The sequence below is a fragment of the Clinocottus analis genome, unplaced genomic scaffold (assembly GCF_023055335.1).
Source record: "Clinocottus analis isolate CAN_PGR_092001 unplaced genomic scaffold, fCliAna1.0.p SCAF_24, whole genome shotgun sequence".
NCBI classification, from domain to species: Eukaryota; Metazoa; Chordata; class Actinopteri; order Perciformes; family Cottidae; genus Clinocottus; species Clinocottus analis.
In genome coordinates this window covers 4,913,512-4,930,493 of record NW_027175976.1, presented here as the reverse complement: position 1 = coordinate 4,930,493, position 16,982 = coordinate 4,913,512, and the positions used below count along the sequence as shown (strand labels likewise).

At 45.5% G+C, this 16,982-nt stretch overlaps 2 protein-coding genes across 3 annotated transcripts in view; both read right to left on the bottom strand.

Annotated features, from left to right (window-relative positions):
• appa (amyloid beta (A4) precursor protein a) overlaps positions 1 to 10,168 on the bottom strand; it is a 30,537-nt gene extending 20,369 nt beyond the window's left edge. Inside the window, exon 1 of one of the 2 annotated variants that reach the window (XM_068590292.1) lies at positions 9,914 to 10,168. In XM_068590292.1, coding sequence (XP_068446393.1) covers positions 9,914 to 9,973 — 60 coding nt within the window. In that variant the 5' untranslated portion in view covers positions 9,974 to 10,168. The remainder of the gene's footprint in view (positions 1 to 9,913) is intronic. The other variant, XM_068590293.1, reaches the window with a different exon arrangement.
• A 328-nt stretch (positions 10,169 to 10,496) lies between these two features.
• Positions 10,497 to 16,027, bottom strand: cyyr1 (cysteine/tyrosine-rich 1). Its single transcript, XM_068590904.1, has 4 exons — positions 15,932 to 16,027; positions 14,061 to 14,160; positions 13,290 to 13,450; positions 10,497 to 11,451 (listed from the first exon to the last, which is right to left on the bottom strand). Exons 1-4 carry the CDS (start codon positions 16,017 to 16,019, stop codon positions 11,324 to 11,326), a joined length of 477 nt encoding a protein of 158 aa, XP_068447005.1. The 5' UTR covers positions 16,020 to 16,027; the 3' UTR covers positions 10,497 to 11,323.
• Between the last annotated feature and the right edge of the window lie 955 nt (positions 16,028 to 16,982).

The following is a 16,982-nucleotide window of genomic DNA, read 5'->3' as shown; positions in this document are numbered from 1 at the left end:
GTGTGTGTCTACAAGAAATATCTAGAAAATAATCCTCAATTGTTGTTATTACAAAAAAAAAAACAGTTTGATCTCCAGCTTTCTGCACACAAAGGGAGCAGCAATCTAGCAGCACCATCAATTTCCTTATACAACAACAATAACTAAACACTATTGAATTGGGATGATAAAAAAAACAGCAACAAATTAGCTACAAACTTGAAATATTCAGCCCGAAAAAAAGTTGTATATCAATCAACGCAACTGCGCAACACTCCCCATGTGTAGGAGTTTGCAAGACAAACTCTTCTTCCCCCTTTTATGTAAATTGCACAACCATTTCCATCTCAAAGTCATTGTGTAACGGGGGACTGTAAAATGTGCTGATATGTGTGAATGAGCCCGCTTACGGCCGGCGCCCTCACAGATGTGAGCGGCGGCACTAAAGAGCAAGAAAAAAAAAAGGCAGGGAAGATGTTTATTACCCGTTAAATGTAAATGGGGGGTTGTCAGAGAGAGAAATACATCACACGCTTACAAACTGCAAATATATCCAGTTCCCACACACACACACACACACACACACGCACACACACAATCTTTGAAGTGTCCCCCGTGGGCGCTGGTCTTGCGGTGCTATTAATTGTAGTCTTATCTGAGTGGACCAGGCCTGCCATGGGGAGTTGGGTGAAGGTGGTGGGGGTGTGGGTGTGGGAGGGGTCTTAGATCATCTCTCATCCCTCAGGGGGGACTCCCCGGAGAGCGAGATGTGTCGCAGGAGACCTACACACACACACTCTCTCTCTCTCTCTCTCTCTCTTTTCTGACACACATCTCTGGCTAAGTCCAAGCTAGTCGCTAACAAGACGAGGCTCTGTCGTCCGGGCTGGGACCCGCTGAGCTGCGAGATAACGTCGGCTGGTGACATGGTTATAAATGGCTCCTATAGACAGGAGAGAGAGAGAGACAGAAAAGCATCTCCTCCTGCGAATGGCAGTGACACAATGCAAATAAGGCCGTTATTGTGTTATCGCTGGCAGCCTTTAAACATTTACGAGCGGGATAACGGCGTTATGTGACACGACAAAACCCACGCTGCCCCGCTCCGGGCCATTAATCGATCAATCGTGGTGGAAATCGAGCGCAGGCGCGGCGGCTGTCTGCGGGATGTTTACACGACGCGTTCGCAGTGGGAATTTGTTTGCTTGGCTCGGGAGGGATGCGCGGAGGCCGAATTAGATAAGGCGAGGTGACAGAAGTGCAAGGCTTGCGCACGCCGTCCAGACACACACACACACACACACACACACACACACACACACACACACACACACTCTATAATCACCTTGGCAAACAGGCCCTGCTGTTACTTAAAACCTTCAGATTGTCTTTGACTGGACTTAAAGTGAGACTGCAACGCTATCCCACTCTGCTCTGTGTGTGTGTGTGTGTGTGTGTGTGTGTGTGTGTGTGTGTGTGTGTGTGTGTGTTAAGCAATCTGCGCCTGGTGTTTGGGAAGTAGATTTAGTAGGAAGTGCGTTTCACTGATTACAGGGCAGCCAGACCCCTCCCCTTTCTTCCCCTTCCCGCTGGACAAAAAGTTCAATTACAAAGCAGATGTAGAATCAGACGCCTTCATCGTCGAATGAATAAATAAATGAATAAATAAAACACAGCGTGGCAAAACAGAAGCTCAGAAAAATGGAAAAAATCCACACGGTGTGGGATTGATCGACTGTGTCGGAGTGGGGTGAAGTGAGGTGAATCGGGTTACGTCGAAACCCGAGCGCCTCAGGAAGCGAGGAATGCGTCTCAGATCTCCGTCACTTTGGGGGAAATGCAGAGCTCCCCTCACTGGGAAAAGGTCAAACCTGCACGACGAGCGGGTTCCTTCAAGGAGAACGACGAATCAATCAAGGCTTCTTTTTTCTCCCCCCGCATACATTTAGAGAACGTGTCCGTGTGCGCATGCTTCAGTCTTGTATTTTTACACCTCCCAGCTCATCCCGGCGGCCCTCGACTTGAAAAACTTTCCATTGAGTTTGAGAGGAAGTTTGTTTCATTCGTATTCGATGTGATGAAGCTTCTGTCTCAGACAAATCTCTCTTTTTAAATCTGATTAGAAGTGTGTAAGAGAAATACCTCCAACTTTTAATTTCTATCGACGTGATGGAGGGACTCTTGCGGCCCTTAGTTATAATCACCATGGATACAGAGTCTGGGGAACCGCCTGTTATAACCTTCCTCCGTCATCGCTGTGGCAACTTGAGGCAACACCATTACCCTAGTCACCTGGGAGTAGGAATTTCATCAGCTGGTGTGTGTGTATGTGTGTGTGTGTGTGTGTGTGTGTGTGTGTGTGTGTGTGTGTGTGTGTGTGTGTGTGGGGGTGTGTATGTGTGTGAGTGTGTGTGTGTGTGTGTGTGTGTGTGTGTGTGTGTGTGTGTAACTGCATGCAGGTGCTTCTGTGTCCCGAAAAGCGTAATGGCCGTCTCATTCAGTAACGACCTGCTAAACTGCTTCTGACCTCCATGTAATTCAACTGGGAGTCGCCCTGCAGTGGGCCGCCAATATAAACAGATGGAGCAGTGATTGCCTGGACACACACACACACACACACACACACACACACACACACACACACACACACACACACACACACACACACACGCACGCACAAACTGATGACACCCTCAGCAATCACAATGAACTGTGGCTTCTGGGATCAGAAATTACACAAAGCTGTTGACAAAAATAGGTTAACAGCAGCTGCTTTTAAACATCCCAATAAAAGCTCAGTGTTGCTACATTGACTACGTCCTGTTTGTATCGTCAGCTTTTGGGGGCCGCAGGCAAAACAAATGGCTGAAATGAAGTATTTACAAACCAGAATATGAGCTCATCGGTGTCGTTACCCTCAGGTGCTGATGGGAGTGTGTATCTGGAATCGTCATCGAGCGCCTCCTTTCGTAGAGGGCCGGCAGGTGAAGTGTGTAAGCACAGTCGGTGTTTCCAATCACCAACAAAAGAGGACGACCCATTCATACTTTAAATAGGACAGAAGTTTAAGTCAAAATCAAATGAGTAAAATGCTGAAATCCTTACAAGGAAATTATGATTAATACCAGCTTAACAAGGAGAGGAAATTCTATTTCGCAAATCCCAAATCTAAGCGACTTGGGGGTTTTCTTACAGAGCACACGATTCCGACAGGAGGGATTTTCTAAACAATGGCTTCCTACCGCACGCACACACACACACACACACACACATGCACACAGCGAGTTCTTGCGGCGCCGCTGGCGACAGAACTAACACAGGAAGTCCGCCTCTTTCACGGAGGCCAAACAGGAAACGGGTCCAGAAATAGCAGGACGCGGTCCATGAGGCCCGTCCATTTTCTGAAGCAAACCTCCATCTCACCACGGCCTTCTCCCTTGCACCCACCCACACACACACACACACACACACACACACACACACACACACACACACACACACACACACACACACACCTTGGCATTTCAAGCAAGTGTTTCAATTTCACCCTTGGACTCCGAGAGGACTTGTCATCTACAATTGATGGCGTGTCGCCCGACTCAAGAGAGGTGCCGGTTTCATAAACCCTCTGAACTGTGACTCTCGAGCCGAGGGCACATCAGTAACACACTGTGTGGATGACACAGCGTTTTTCGGGAAAAAGCAGAGAGAGAGAGAGAAAAAAAAATGTCGAGAGTGAGAAATCGCTCTGGTGGAAAATGGGAAAAAAGGAGGGAGCGAGGGAGGAACGGGTGAGGACGACGGGAATAACACGCTGCGGCCTAATTATAGTGCAAGTACCAGGCACCTGGGGGAGGTGCGGCGCTATGGCAGCCTTGAACGCCGAGTGGAGACATGGGAAGAGACAAGTGAGCGGACGAGGAGGTGAGATCATTTCTCTGAGTGGAGGAACATAACCCTCCAAAACAAGCGACCCCCGTGGGCATTTTTGTTTGTCGAGTGAGATTCTTTAAAATAATGAGTCGGCAAACCTCGGCAGGAATCGGAGAGACGCGGTTTCTCATTGTTGGCTCGTTGGAGCGATGGAAACCAGGAGAGGAAAAGCAAGACCACGGAGAGCCTGGCTCCGCTGTGGTTCATGGAAATATTCACCTAGTGAAGGAGAAGGTTTGCATTGGTTTTGACAGGAAAGCTAATATTTGGATTTGTCTTATTAAACTGCAACATCTTTTCTTTAATTGACTCCGTATCTAATTCTGCTCAGAACGAAAGAAAACATGCAAATACTTTATCCCAAAACACCAAGGGACATACCTCTAATACGCCCACTTGTGTTTGATGGCTATTTTAAGTTTTGCATTTTCCATTTCTGCACCGTCTCACCTTTTAGTCGGGAGCATCAACAGCATCCGGCACACGTCTGGAGTTGACAGTGGCTCGGTGAAGACGTGCAACAGAAGCATTTGCTCTTTTAGAAAAGTGCCTTTTCAAATTCAACTCAGATATTTATACAATTTCTAAGAGCTACAAGCATTAAAACGTCAGACGTATGACGCTTGAATATAATTTTTATGGGCAGTGGCATTTATATACAATTATGACATTGTGCGATAAAGGATGTAGTTTCATTTGTACATATATTGAATTTTGTATTTCTTATTTGAGGCTTTTTAGTCAGTGACGGGCGGGTAGGAAACATGAGAAAAGGTGGGCAGACACTGTGACTACATGGTCTGCTTCTTCGCCACTTAACTGCCACAACTGTTGCCCCCTCCTCTACCCAAACCCACTTTGTTGCATGCTTTTGTTTTTTTGGGAGAAAAGGAGCTATCAAATGTGCAGCACGCCACTCTCGTTATCTCCAGGCTGACTGAATCAGTGAAGCCACTTCATGTCACGGTAATGCACTTCACCCAAAATAAACGTCAAAGTCCTCGGCACAATACAGGAGGAGGGGCCTCCGCCGGGACTCTCTTGTGTAAGTGAAAGCTTAGGAGGTGGTTCAATACATCTCTGGGATCCAGCAGAGCCGGCCGCACAGATCAAGTCGGGCGGGGTCACGACTCACGGCGTGGTAGCAACAAACACGTGACACACCGTCACAGTCCGGCCGAATCTCCACGTACGCACTTCAATATGTGTCTCATCCATCACACGCTGGTGATGTCGCATCTGTTGCGACTGGAATCCCGAGATTAAAAGAGTACTGTACTGGCCTTGCTGTGATTACGACGGCCGAGGTCGTATCTCAGCGGAAGGTCAGCCCTCCAAAACAAGCGGCACAAAACGGCACATCGTGGCCCTCGGCGGGGACTCGAGGCACTCGTGATGAAGATGTGACGATAAAAGCATTGACGCCTGAACGAGAAATGGCATGAACATGTTTTCCGATGGAGGCCATGTGAGCAGCTTCTTCGCTGACGAGCTGAACGCCGCTCGATGCGGCCGCTGAGTAATTGCGCAAATTGGGGAGGGTCTGGTTCCTCGAGCTTGTTATTCAGGTTCCGTACCAGCAGCTGCTTACTCAGCAGCGGTGAGAGGAAACGAGCGTCTTGGAGACAAATGGCGGAAGGGAGGACGGACTGTTCCCGGACGATTGTCGCATGCTTCGACGAGATGAAGCGGAGTGCGATACTAAAGCGGCACATCTACATCCAGGCCCCTCGCTGTGAATTATAAAGTTTCTCCGGAGAAGTTTCTTGTGCTATCAGATACTTGTTGGATCTATTCTCACCTCCTGGCATTCATCCGCGGCATCTCGTTCAGGGGCCAGGTTTGCGCTTGCACACAAAGCGGGCCTTTGAGCTGCGTACTGGCCCGTTACCGCTGAAAGCAGTGCTCCCAGATTCCTATCATGCTTTGAAACAGGGGGGATGCTGTACCTTTCAGCAGGAAAACACATTATGGACGCACAAAGAAAACTCAGGAGTGCGAGGATGACACACACACACACACACACACGCGGAAAAGAGACTAAAAAAAAAACACGGAGGAGGAAGCAAAGTATAACAGGTGGAAGCATCTCGATTCACACACACACACCGCCGCCGGAGAAAACGCGGCTCTGAAAGACAACGGGCACATCGCCGTCATCCCCGTTTCCGGGGGGACCATGACAACCAAAACAACGGTATCAAAAGGTCAGGAATTCTTTTCTCCGGGACAGACAGAGGGGGTGACGGAGGGATGGGGAGGACATTAATTGGGAGCGCTGCGGTGTCATTGCTGTTGTTGACACAGCCAAGATGGACAATGTGCTCTGTCCGAACAGGGATTTTTTTTTTTATATTATAGCCATCTATTTGTGCCACTGGGTTGGACATGAAGGATTAAAAACAGACAGACAGACAAAAACAAGGGAGCGCTGGAGACAAACTCCTTTCATGTCTCATTAAATAAGAGGACATCCAGTCCTGCCACATGACAATATCCACTGTTTAGTGCGATGAGGAGAGACAGGCACATGTACGACACACTGATGGAATCACAGTGACTGGTTCCTGTGTTCATTCCCTGTCTGTGGCTGCAGCTACTGATTATTTTCTCATTATTGATCCATTTGTTCCCGTGTAAAAGATTCATAATCGGTTCTGAGAGTTCTGATAGCAAAGGGGACGTGTTTGAATTGCTCATTTGTCCAAACAGCAGTGCAAAACCAAAGGGAATTGAATTTACCCTTGAGAAACAAGCTGGAAAATTACCTTATTTTAGAATCTTCAAAAAGTTTGGTAATTTTGCACATTTTAAATTGACTGAAATGAATATGAATACATCAGAATTGTCTTGTTTTGTCCCACCAAGACACTGGCATCCAAAGATGTTCTATAATATTCACATTTGAGAACGTAACCTCACCCATTCATCAATCAACCAAAAGGTGCTGTTGATTTCCTGTCCAGCGACAAATCACTTAATGGTTTGTTTCAGCTCTCTGGAAAGGATATTACAAATATGTCCAGAACATTCCACTGAGTTTACTGGGACAAAAAAACACCACAGCAAACATCAGGTTTTTTGGTTTCAGTCTGTCAGAATCAGATCAAAAGCTTCTCCACTAGCAGGTGAGTCAACAATCAAATATTGAGGAACTGAATTATTCACCGACATGCTGACATCAGCCGGCCGGATACCAGCACCTCCGCGAGACAAGTAGCATTTTGATTAACGGCTTTATCGACGTACACATATACTCAAAGTTGAAACTGTTCCTCTGCTAAATGGAAATGACACAGGGAGGTGGAAGCCCAGGCGTGTGCGCAATAGAAAGCACAATAAGACTCTGGAAAGAGAGAGAGGAGATATGTCAGCGTCAGGTGGAGTTCCTCCTTCAAAAGAGTTGAAACTGCAGCGTGAGCAGCAGAGAAGGTGCCAGAGAGAAACACCGGCGGCGCCAACATGCATAATGGCATTAAACCCGCTAATAAGGGGAGCGAGGGCTGGTCCGCCCCGGGGCTAAAAGACTGCAGTGTGCACACAAACAAACTGCCTGCACCCGTCCAAGAGCCCCAAGGATTCACAGACGCACAAAAGGCTGGCATCCAACTCCCACGCTCCACACCGCAGGCCCGTCAGGAAAAAAGCAGCTTCCTGCATGTGTGTGTGTGTCGTGGCCATGAAACGCTATAAACATGCCCCGACAAGATGGGAAAAAAAGAACTTGCAAGCGTCTGATCATCGCATCTGATTGAATCTTGCTCGTATTGTTTACTGAAATTTGAAACAACTTGTTCCGTCTTATTTCATCCCTTCTGCCTTTGAAATTTGTCACGTGAATAGTCTCCGGGCAAGCAAGGCGACGGATTACGAGCAAAGCCACTGGTCTGCTTGATGAACAGCCCAAACTATTCATTGGGAGTCCACTGATTACAGGCTACACGGGCAGGGACACAATGAAGGGCTGCTGCCACATCACACCTGATTCATCTGGAGGAGAAATGGGCAGAAATGGCCGAGACAGCAAAAACAGAGGGCCCCGGATGGAGTATAATAGCCATAGTTTGGCACTATCGATCTATTACAAGTCATTTGTTGTGTTGCCGTGCTATAATTGTGTAACCGCGGACACCGCCGAGCTGCAGCCGCTTCTCCTCCTCCTCCACCACCAGCTACACCGCCACATCTGAGACAATGTGGCTGCAGGCGGTTACAGGAGCGGGCCACAGGCCTCGCTGCGAGAGAGACGAATAGATGAAAAGAGGAAATGATAATTCTCAATCCGTGGTGGACATCCCCCGTGTTTCAAATGGGGTTTTCCAGAAGCAAAGTTTATCTTGAGAAAATAAATATACACAAAAGGGTGTGTGTAGAGGAGGGGGGGGACTCACACTGTTACATCATCAAGAAAAATGACTAGACTGGCAATCACATGGCATTATTATTCTGAAAATGCCTAAATTAGATTTGTTTAATTTTTTTAATGTATTTCAGTGACATATCTGTGAGATAGTAAGAACTAAGGTTTAAGAAAAAAAGCTATTTTTTGCACAAAGCGACATTCTTGACTTGGAAAAAAAACCCGGATGAACAGTGATTTGTGAAACCGCTATATAGAGATTAATAGGTAATAACTCGTATGTGATAAAGACTATGATCACATCAAATTCTGGGTATTAGGGGGAAGAAGCATGAAAGGAAACAATGACAAGCGGAGCTGCTCTTGGCTCCCCAGCTCTTCGACCCCTCGATAAATGCTGCAGTGCACCGCCGCCATCTTACTTCTCTATTCTCTCTCCCGTCTGACTGAAACATGACGGAGCGCGTTCATAATGTTTGGCTTGTCTTTTGATTCCCGAGGAGGCAGTCATCTTCACGGGTGTATTTGTTTCGTGCCAGAATCATGGCGTCAACTCTTTATTGTGGAGCAGAAGACACGTCTTAATGACTTATTTCTTTATTCCCCAAAAACACGCCCACTCCCTTCAAAAAATTAGCCCTCGGGACATGGAAAAACAAGACAATACGCGTTTCATTTACTCCCTTTAATGAGTTTAAATGACACAAAATTAGCCCGAACGACCAGTTAAATTTCATTTTATGAGCGTTTGGAGACATTTGCGCAGTGTTACTAAAGAGGAGGGGGTTGTGGTATTTTGTTTACAAACACTAATTACTTATTTGTAAAGTGTTTAAATCGGAGAGGAAGAAGCTAACAAAGAAAGCTTTACACCCAACGTGTCGGGCATCCTCGTCCCTGTTACATAGTCGTTATAAATCAGCTACAACAGGCTTGAAGGGAGACTTTGAGAACAAGGCAGTCCGGAGCATCGCAACAAGGGGAAGCCTATTTCTAAATAAAAACGCGTTATTGTGTCGGTGTCTCGTACTATATTACTACTAATAAACGAACAAATAGCAACAAACTATCGCAATGTTTTCGGGGTGTTGTGCAACACAGTGAGCGGTTTAGAGAAACCCAAGAATTCCCAATCTGTGTCAAAATTATAAACGCTTTTACGCAATACTTCCGGTTAAAACCTTCAAAATAAAACAAACCCGTCTCTCTTTTTTTGCACAATAGACCACACCAGCTGTGTCCATTAAAGAAGCCAAGTGAACAATATGTATTCCATTCTGTCGATGCTGATAATATGTGGGCGCAAGAAAAATGAAGTGGTCGTACGTAGACACACACAGACATAATGCTGGCTATCAAAGGATTGGCTCGTTGCAATCATAGTTGTGCTTTAATTTTCATATTTAACGCATAATTAACACGCTGCACATCGTTGAGCATGTCTGTGATGTAGAACAACAACAAATTATCCCCACATCCCTCGGTTATTTAACGTGATAATCCAGTCTCTGGGGGCAGGAGCGCCGAGCTTCCGGTCTAGCTGCGGCTACCACCGCCTAGCTTGACGCAGCTGACAGCCACAATATGGTGGAAAATACTTCCACATCTCGCACACACTCACAAAAAAAGCGTTTTTCTTACCTCGGCAGCCAAAGCCGAAGCCGCTACAGCCAGCAGCAGGAGAGCTACTCGGTCCAACATGTCGTTTCGCTGACACGAAGGCAGCGTTTCGCCGGACGGTCTGAACGGTTTTTTTTTGTTGCGTCGGGTGAGAAACTGGTGCGTTCGGCGCCGGTGACTCCCGTTGTGTGATTGTGAGCGATACCGAGGCTGCACAGCTGCTCAGCGACGGATCACCTGACCACGGCGGACTGGGATTAACACACACACACATATACACACATACAAACGCGCGCGCGTGCGCACACGGTATGCGCATACATCGTCTATTACTCACGAACGTTATCTTTCTGACGCACGTGCGGAATTTGCTCTTAATTAAGTAGGCTCCGTTACTCTTATCGGACTCGCGCGCATGTAGCTTTTACATCAACATCCTCGCGTGCATACATGACAGTGCTCTCTCAGGGCCAATGCACGTGCACACATGCATTATTAAACATTTATATGAACAAATGGAGACGTCATTACATAAAAATGTTTTTTTTTTATTTAAAGCCACACATTTGAATTACATCTTTAATTTACAACACAGCCACTGAAACATTAAAGAGACGCATCAAATCTAACCAGAAAAAAAAATATGACAGTTAAATCCTTTCCATCATTCACAGTCATGTGTCATAAAACAGTGAGGTCGGGTCACTTTTAATCACAACCCTTATGCCAACTGGAATTCTGAATAATAAATGAGTCGCAATTGAAGAATCTGGTGAAGGCAATCCATTAAAAATTGAAAAATGCATATGAAGTGAGACCCATATTCAGTTTCCCCCCTCACATTGTTTCAAGTAAGGCAATAACATTTTTAAAAAAAACACACCCACAGACTGCAACAACCTCAGCAGTCCTTTCAAAGTCAGTTCAAAGGCATTCTGTCCACTTCTTTTTGTCCCCACACGACAGGTCCAGACCTGAAGGGGTTTGGAACCGCTTTAATCATTAACTTCCACCTCAGTCAGACATAAATCAAGTCTGTAAAAAGTAAAGCCAGAGTCCACCCTCATGTCCTCCGGCGATGCGAGGTCCCGCCTCCATGCAGACTGAAGTGGTCTTCACCTCCACCGAAGCGATGCGGTGCCTCTGATGTGCACAGCCGGGGTCGGATAAGAGTATTGGTTATCAGTACCAGCTGCAGGCTATCAGTGTTTAAATTATTATTAATTTCCCCACCATTTGGTCCAGACCCTAGCAGGAGTGTAGGGACATTTACACACCTTGCAGGCACGGAGCTGAGAATTCTGCCTCGCTGAACAATATTGCACTGGGCCCCCATGAAATTGTCTTTACCCCCCTAGCCCTCTCCCAACCGTTAGAGACCAGAGATGTACAGCCATGACATCTTCCCTTGACGATCCGGGCTGCAGGGATTCACTTGCGGGTGCAGCCGGGGTACGGGGGCGGTGGCGAGTAGTTGTCCGGCCGAGGCTGAGTTGGGGTGTAGGGCGGGGGGTGCAGCGATGGAGGGTACATCTCGTAGTCGTATGGAGGTGGAGGACCTGAGGTCGAGCAAGGGGAAGAAATAAAGTTCAGACGGCAGCTAGAAAGCATTTCGTTCAGATGCAATTACAAAGGTGAGAGAGGGAATCGAGGCCCCCATTTTACAAGAAGTTTGATGGGACAGAGGCGCCCTCTAGTGGCCAAACCGAGAAACTGCACCCTCTGGAGGAAGAGACTGATTCGCAAAAGATCAGAAATATGGCATCAAGAAGTCCTTGGTTGAGCACAATGCATCAGTCTCACCAGGGGAGACATCAAAGCAGCAGAGATGAAACAGATGAATGGATCAAGCCCGACTCCAAACCAAAAATCAGCAAAACCTCACATTTATGACACTGTTATTATGAATAACCTAACGATAAGATCCTAAAAAGAGGTGCTTTTTCTTTCTGTAAAACTGTTCTGAGATGTTGAAAGAGGAAAACACATTGATAAACATACTATGCCTTTAAAAAAAGAAGAAGAAAGGGACTATCACAAACATAAAACTATTTGATCAATAACCAATAAACTAATTTTTGTGGCGGAAGAAAACAGAGCCTCGCATGCAAGGCAAATAATTTACACCACTGTCGCTTCATGTGTGTGTTCATATTGCACGGCTTTATGTGTTCGAGCAACGCGTTTCTGAAACACGATCAGAGCGGCTGAGCGAAAGAGTGGCGGTCCAGTGTAGCATGAAGACGACACACAGGGAGGAAGGGGTGGAGGGTGGGAGGGGCGGTGGGGGGGGGGGGGGGGGGGGGCATGATGAATTAATGATGAGCGCCCAAGAAAAAAAAACAAAAAAACAACAACAGCATAATCCTGGGACTTGAGAGTGGGAGAGTACAGACTTTGATGTACCTGCGAGTACAACGCGGGGACATTGTCGCTGGTTTACTCGTCTTTACACCCCGAGCGGGAACAGGGCGTCCAGTGTAAGAGGAGATTTGGGCCCATTTATGAGTTACAAAAAATATATATATATATGTTTGGAACGGAGCTGTGTGAAGTCTCCGTTTTCCTCCTCATATTCTGTGAAAGCATCAGCGCTCTCTTTGTGTAGCTCGACGGGGATTGTGCTCGAGGCCGAGGTGGATCCCGTAACACGGCACGCCTTTATTCTGCCGTTTTCTTTTCATATCTGGTCGCCCGAGGACAGGAGACGAGGTGTCACAAAGGGAAATGGAACACTCCCCTTAATCATCATCATTATGTTGGGGAAAATAAGATGGAGCCACTGTGGTGAGACTATAAAAACATTGTTTTAAAAAAAAGGTGTAACTATTGCTTTCCGGATATCAATAAAATTGTAATACATTGGTTCAAATGTCCACCCTTTAAAACTAAGTGTGATGATGTTTATAAATTAAACTAAGTTGATAACTAATTCTTTACTAACATTAGTAAAGGATTAAAGCATAACTTTTATTGTGAAGAAACATGTTAGCTGAGTATATCCTTTAAAAGATGTCCCTGACAAATAAGTTAGCGCCACTTTCTAATAAGTCCTACTTTATTTATTCATGAAAGCAACATGTTTTGTTCTGAAAATATGTTTGTACTTCTTTTTCATCATTTCAAAAGAGCTTTTTCTTTGTTGGAATGAATAAATAATTTGTTTAGCTTTACAAAAATTAATTATTAAGGATGACTTTTGTTTTGAAAAAAATCGTCACGAGTGTACAACATGTAAAGTTCTGTGATTTAGTTAAACGTTAAAGAGTTTTTTAAGTTTAAGTTTTTTAAATTTAAGGTTTTTATGTATGTATGTATGTATGTATGTATGTATGTATGTATGTATGTATGTATGTATGTATGTATGTATGTATGTGTGTGACCCCCGTAGACCGACCTGGGTAGCCCTGGGTCACCGTGTTGATGTAGGAGGTGCTGAACACGCCGACCCGCGCCCCCCGTCCGTTCTTCATGCACATGCACACGCACAGGAACAGGGCCGCCACCGCCCCCATCAGAAACACCACGCCGAACACGATGCCGGAGATGGCCGTGCCCCTGGAACACACACACACACACACACACAACAAGCTGTGAGCCAACCGAGTGTGAGAGGAGGCAGCTGCCTACAACAGACATGCGACCAATACTTCCAAGTTGCTGCCATGGAGATGTACCGCAGCATCTGATGTAACTCAGCTGTGTGACGTGTGTGAGCATTAGTGTGTGTGTGTGTGTGTGTGTGTGTGTTCACTGCAGAGGAGTCTTTGAATTAGATAAAACACTCATCATTAACAGGTTTGTTAGTCAGCATGACAGAATCAGCCCTGACTGTTTTCATGAGCAGCTAACTCTGACTTTCTCTCCCCGAGAATATTCATAGAAATCTACTTTTGTACCAATCTTCATCTCCAAAAGAGAAGTCTTGAGATGGGGTGAAGTGCTGAGGCAGCTGTGCTGAATCAGCGCATGCAGAGGTCAAAGGTCAGATCCTCTCAAGGGTCTTCTGGCATGTTTAAAAACAGCTGATTTGTGGCCAAGTCTTTATGTCTCACTCGAGCCTAAACTTTTTGCCGTGTGGAGCAGACAGTCAGTTGCATGTGTGTTGTGTGTGTGTGTGTGTGTGTGTGTGTGTGTGTGTGTGTGTGTGTGTTGTGCGTTAACTCACGAGAGGACGTCTCCTACGTAGGCGTAGTAGGAGCAACAGAAAGGCGGCGATCCATCGCAGCAGTACTCTATGCAGCCTTCACACTGGGCTTCACTGCCTCCTGCAACACACACAAAAAGAAAGATCATCTTAAAGAAAGACGATATGCTCTTCAGTGAAATAATCGTGAATTAAAAAAGACACATATGAACACGGCACAGGAAGAAGAAAGAACTTTGGCACTCGTGTTTTTCAGGTGGTTCAGAAGTCGTAAATGTCCACTTATGATAAAAAGAAGCTTCATCCGTCTTCATCTGGGATTTTTCAAACTTTCCCAAGATGACGAATTAACTTTAATGAAACCTTCCATGTACTAACCTCAAGAGCTCATAACCTCAGCAGATATTTATACCTTCAAAGAGCGGATTTTAAAGCACAAGGACAGTCTCTTTATGTGCTCAGACAACTGGAGAAAGCACTTGTCGCTTTAAAAAAAAAAGAGCAAGCGATACCTGTGGAGCTTCGGGGGAAATAAGAAAAGGAAAAAAGATCAGGGCAGCGAACACAGCGGGGGCCTTGTGGGGGTTTTGTCCCAATACAACCAGCCGGCCCCGTAGGGTCAGGACCCAGAATGCATGTGGGAGGTTTGAATAGCGTGGCAACAAACAGCCCGTTGCAGGGTGACAGGTGAGGCAACATTTCACTCAGGTAATCGTTGACATGCTTGAATTATTTTTCCATTTGCAGGCTGAGTGCACAGCCGACCGGCTGAACCGAAACGCCGCAGGCCTCAAAAACTGTCTCAATCTAACCGGCGAGTCGATGACACGACCCCAAAAAAGTTTGCTTCTTTGGGAGGAGGGTGGGGAGGGGGGGATATAGAGGCATAAAAGCCTCCATATTCAAAAGCAGTGTACACACAGCCGGGCCTCTCTGTGCACTCGTCTCAACCTGCTGCCGCGACACCAGCCTTTTTTTTTCATCTCAGGGCTTTTCTCCACGGCAGCTGCGATAGGTAGCGTTTTTTGTGTGTGTGTGCAATATCCAGATTGTGCACTTCAAAATGAAGGATACTGCAAAGAAAACAAGCTCTGTGCGCACGTATGTGTGTGTGTGTGTGTGCCTTTTCTGAAGATCTGCTTCCTCTCAGCAGCCACTCTGACTCGAATGATGTGTGCCTGGAGGCTTATATGCACATTTCCAGACTTCACAGGGTGGTAAAGAGGAGTCCTGCCTTTTAATTAGTGCAGGACGATACTTTTCTCCACAACAAAAAACTAAAAAAAAAACAACAACAGAGTTTTGTGAAGTGGAGAAAACTGTCAAAGCTTTAAACTGCAAAGTCTATCAAATATAAATTAACACACACACACGCATATATATATATACAAGGAAATGCCTTTGCTTCTGATCAATGTAAGTTTGAATGGCTGTTTTTACTTTATTTTGGAGGCCTCACTGAACCTACCTTTTATTTTATTTTACCACTACACCCCTGCAGAAGAGCTGTGATGTGTCCATGTAAATGACCACATGAGGTCCCACCAGCAGCCTATGGTCCTGTATGGGTGGTCCTCTGGGGTCCTGGCTCCTGTCTCTCCACACGCTTGGAGACAATTGTTCTATGTCCTTTCCACCCCCACCCCTTTTCTCTCCCTCTCACACACACAAAAGTCCTCCCCCCTCCACAACACAGATTAGGCTGGGATTAAAAATCGCTGCTAAAGTGCAACTGACTGTTTAATAAAGCTCTTTTCTTGACTTCGCCCTACACTCTGGACAGCACATCTGGATGACTCACGTCATTTGTACAACATATGAGAAGCGGCAAATTGTTTTAAAACATGTGGCTGCTTGGGAAAGTGGACTTGTAAACGTGTTGTAAAACTCACCGGTGAGTAAACAAAGCAACAGCGAGTTCCTCAGCAGCTTCCACCGCAGCGCCCGCGTCCTCCCGCTCCTCCCGCAGGGGTTCTCCATGACCCGACTGTGTGGTGTCTCCTCTGAAGACACAATCTCTCGTTATGGTTTGGGTTATTAAAAAAAAAAAAAGTCCCCCCGACCCATCACCCCCCGAAGCTCCGTGTCTTCCTCCACGTGTGTGTGCGTGTGTCTCCTCAACGCTGCTCCGTCCTGTTCCCACACCTCTACCGCTGTCTGCTGAGAGGTTTCATTCTCTCTCTCCCTCCAGTTTTCTCAAATTACACTGTTGAGTTCACACTGGGAGAGAGAGAGAGAGAGAGAGAGAGAGAGAGAGAGAGAGAGAGAGAGAGAGAGAGAGAGAGAGAGAGAGAGCGAGAATATGAAGTCAGCCACAGTAAGGAATATAAGACTGCTGGGCGATATTTTCAAAATAAGACTTTTAATTGATGGACATTATTGAATTATCTGATTTACTTTCCAAAATAATTACTTTGTCATGTTTTTTTATATCGTGAATGTAGTTGCATTATTATATGTAAAGGTTGTCTCAGTTAGGACTCTATTGAGTTGATCAGTGAAGTCATGCGTTTGTGCTTTTATTTTGAAGGCACACTTATCTGATTCAGAGTCAGTTTTAATGGCCATGTAAATTTCACTTTTGCTCCTCGTACTTATATACAGCAAGCAATTATATATATATATATATATATATATATATATATATATATATATATATATATATATATATATATATATATATATATATATATATATATATATATATATATATATTAAAAAAGACATGAACGAGTGTTAGGGGTCTCCTCCTGAAGTCCATCATGCAAGCCAGCGTGACTTTTTTTCGCACTTTTTTGATTTTTTAAAGTATCACTATTTCAATCTTTTTTTCATATAGATAGATAGATAGATAGATAGATAGATAGATAGATAGATAGATAGATATATAGATAGATAGATAGATAGATAGATAGATAGATAGACCACACCTTTAATTGCCTG

Bases quoted from the DNA above. Each gene is read 5' to 3' on its own strand.
- cyyr1 (XM_068590904.1), bottom strand. From the start codon at position 16,019: ATGGAGAACCCCTGCGGGAGGAGCGGGAGGACGCGGGCGCTGCGGTGG. The intron at 14,161-15,931 runs GTGAGTTTTACA...TGTGTGTTGCAG, and splicing joins GTTGCTTTGTTTACTCACCG to GAGGCAGTGAAGCCCAGTGT. The intron at 13,451-14,060 runs GTGAGTTAACGC...TGTGTGTTCCAG, and splicing joins TACGTAGGAGACGTCCTCTC to GGGCACGGCCATCTCCGGCA.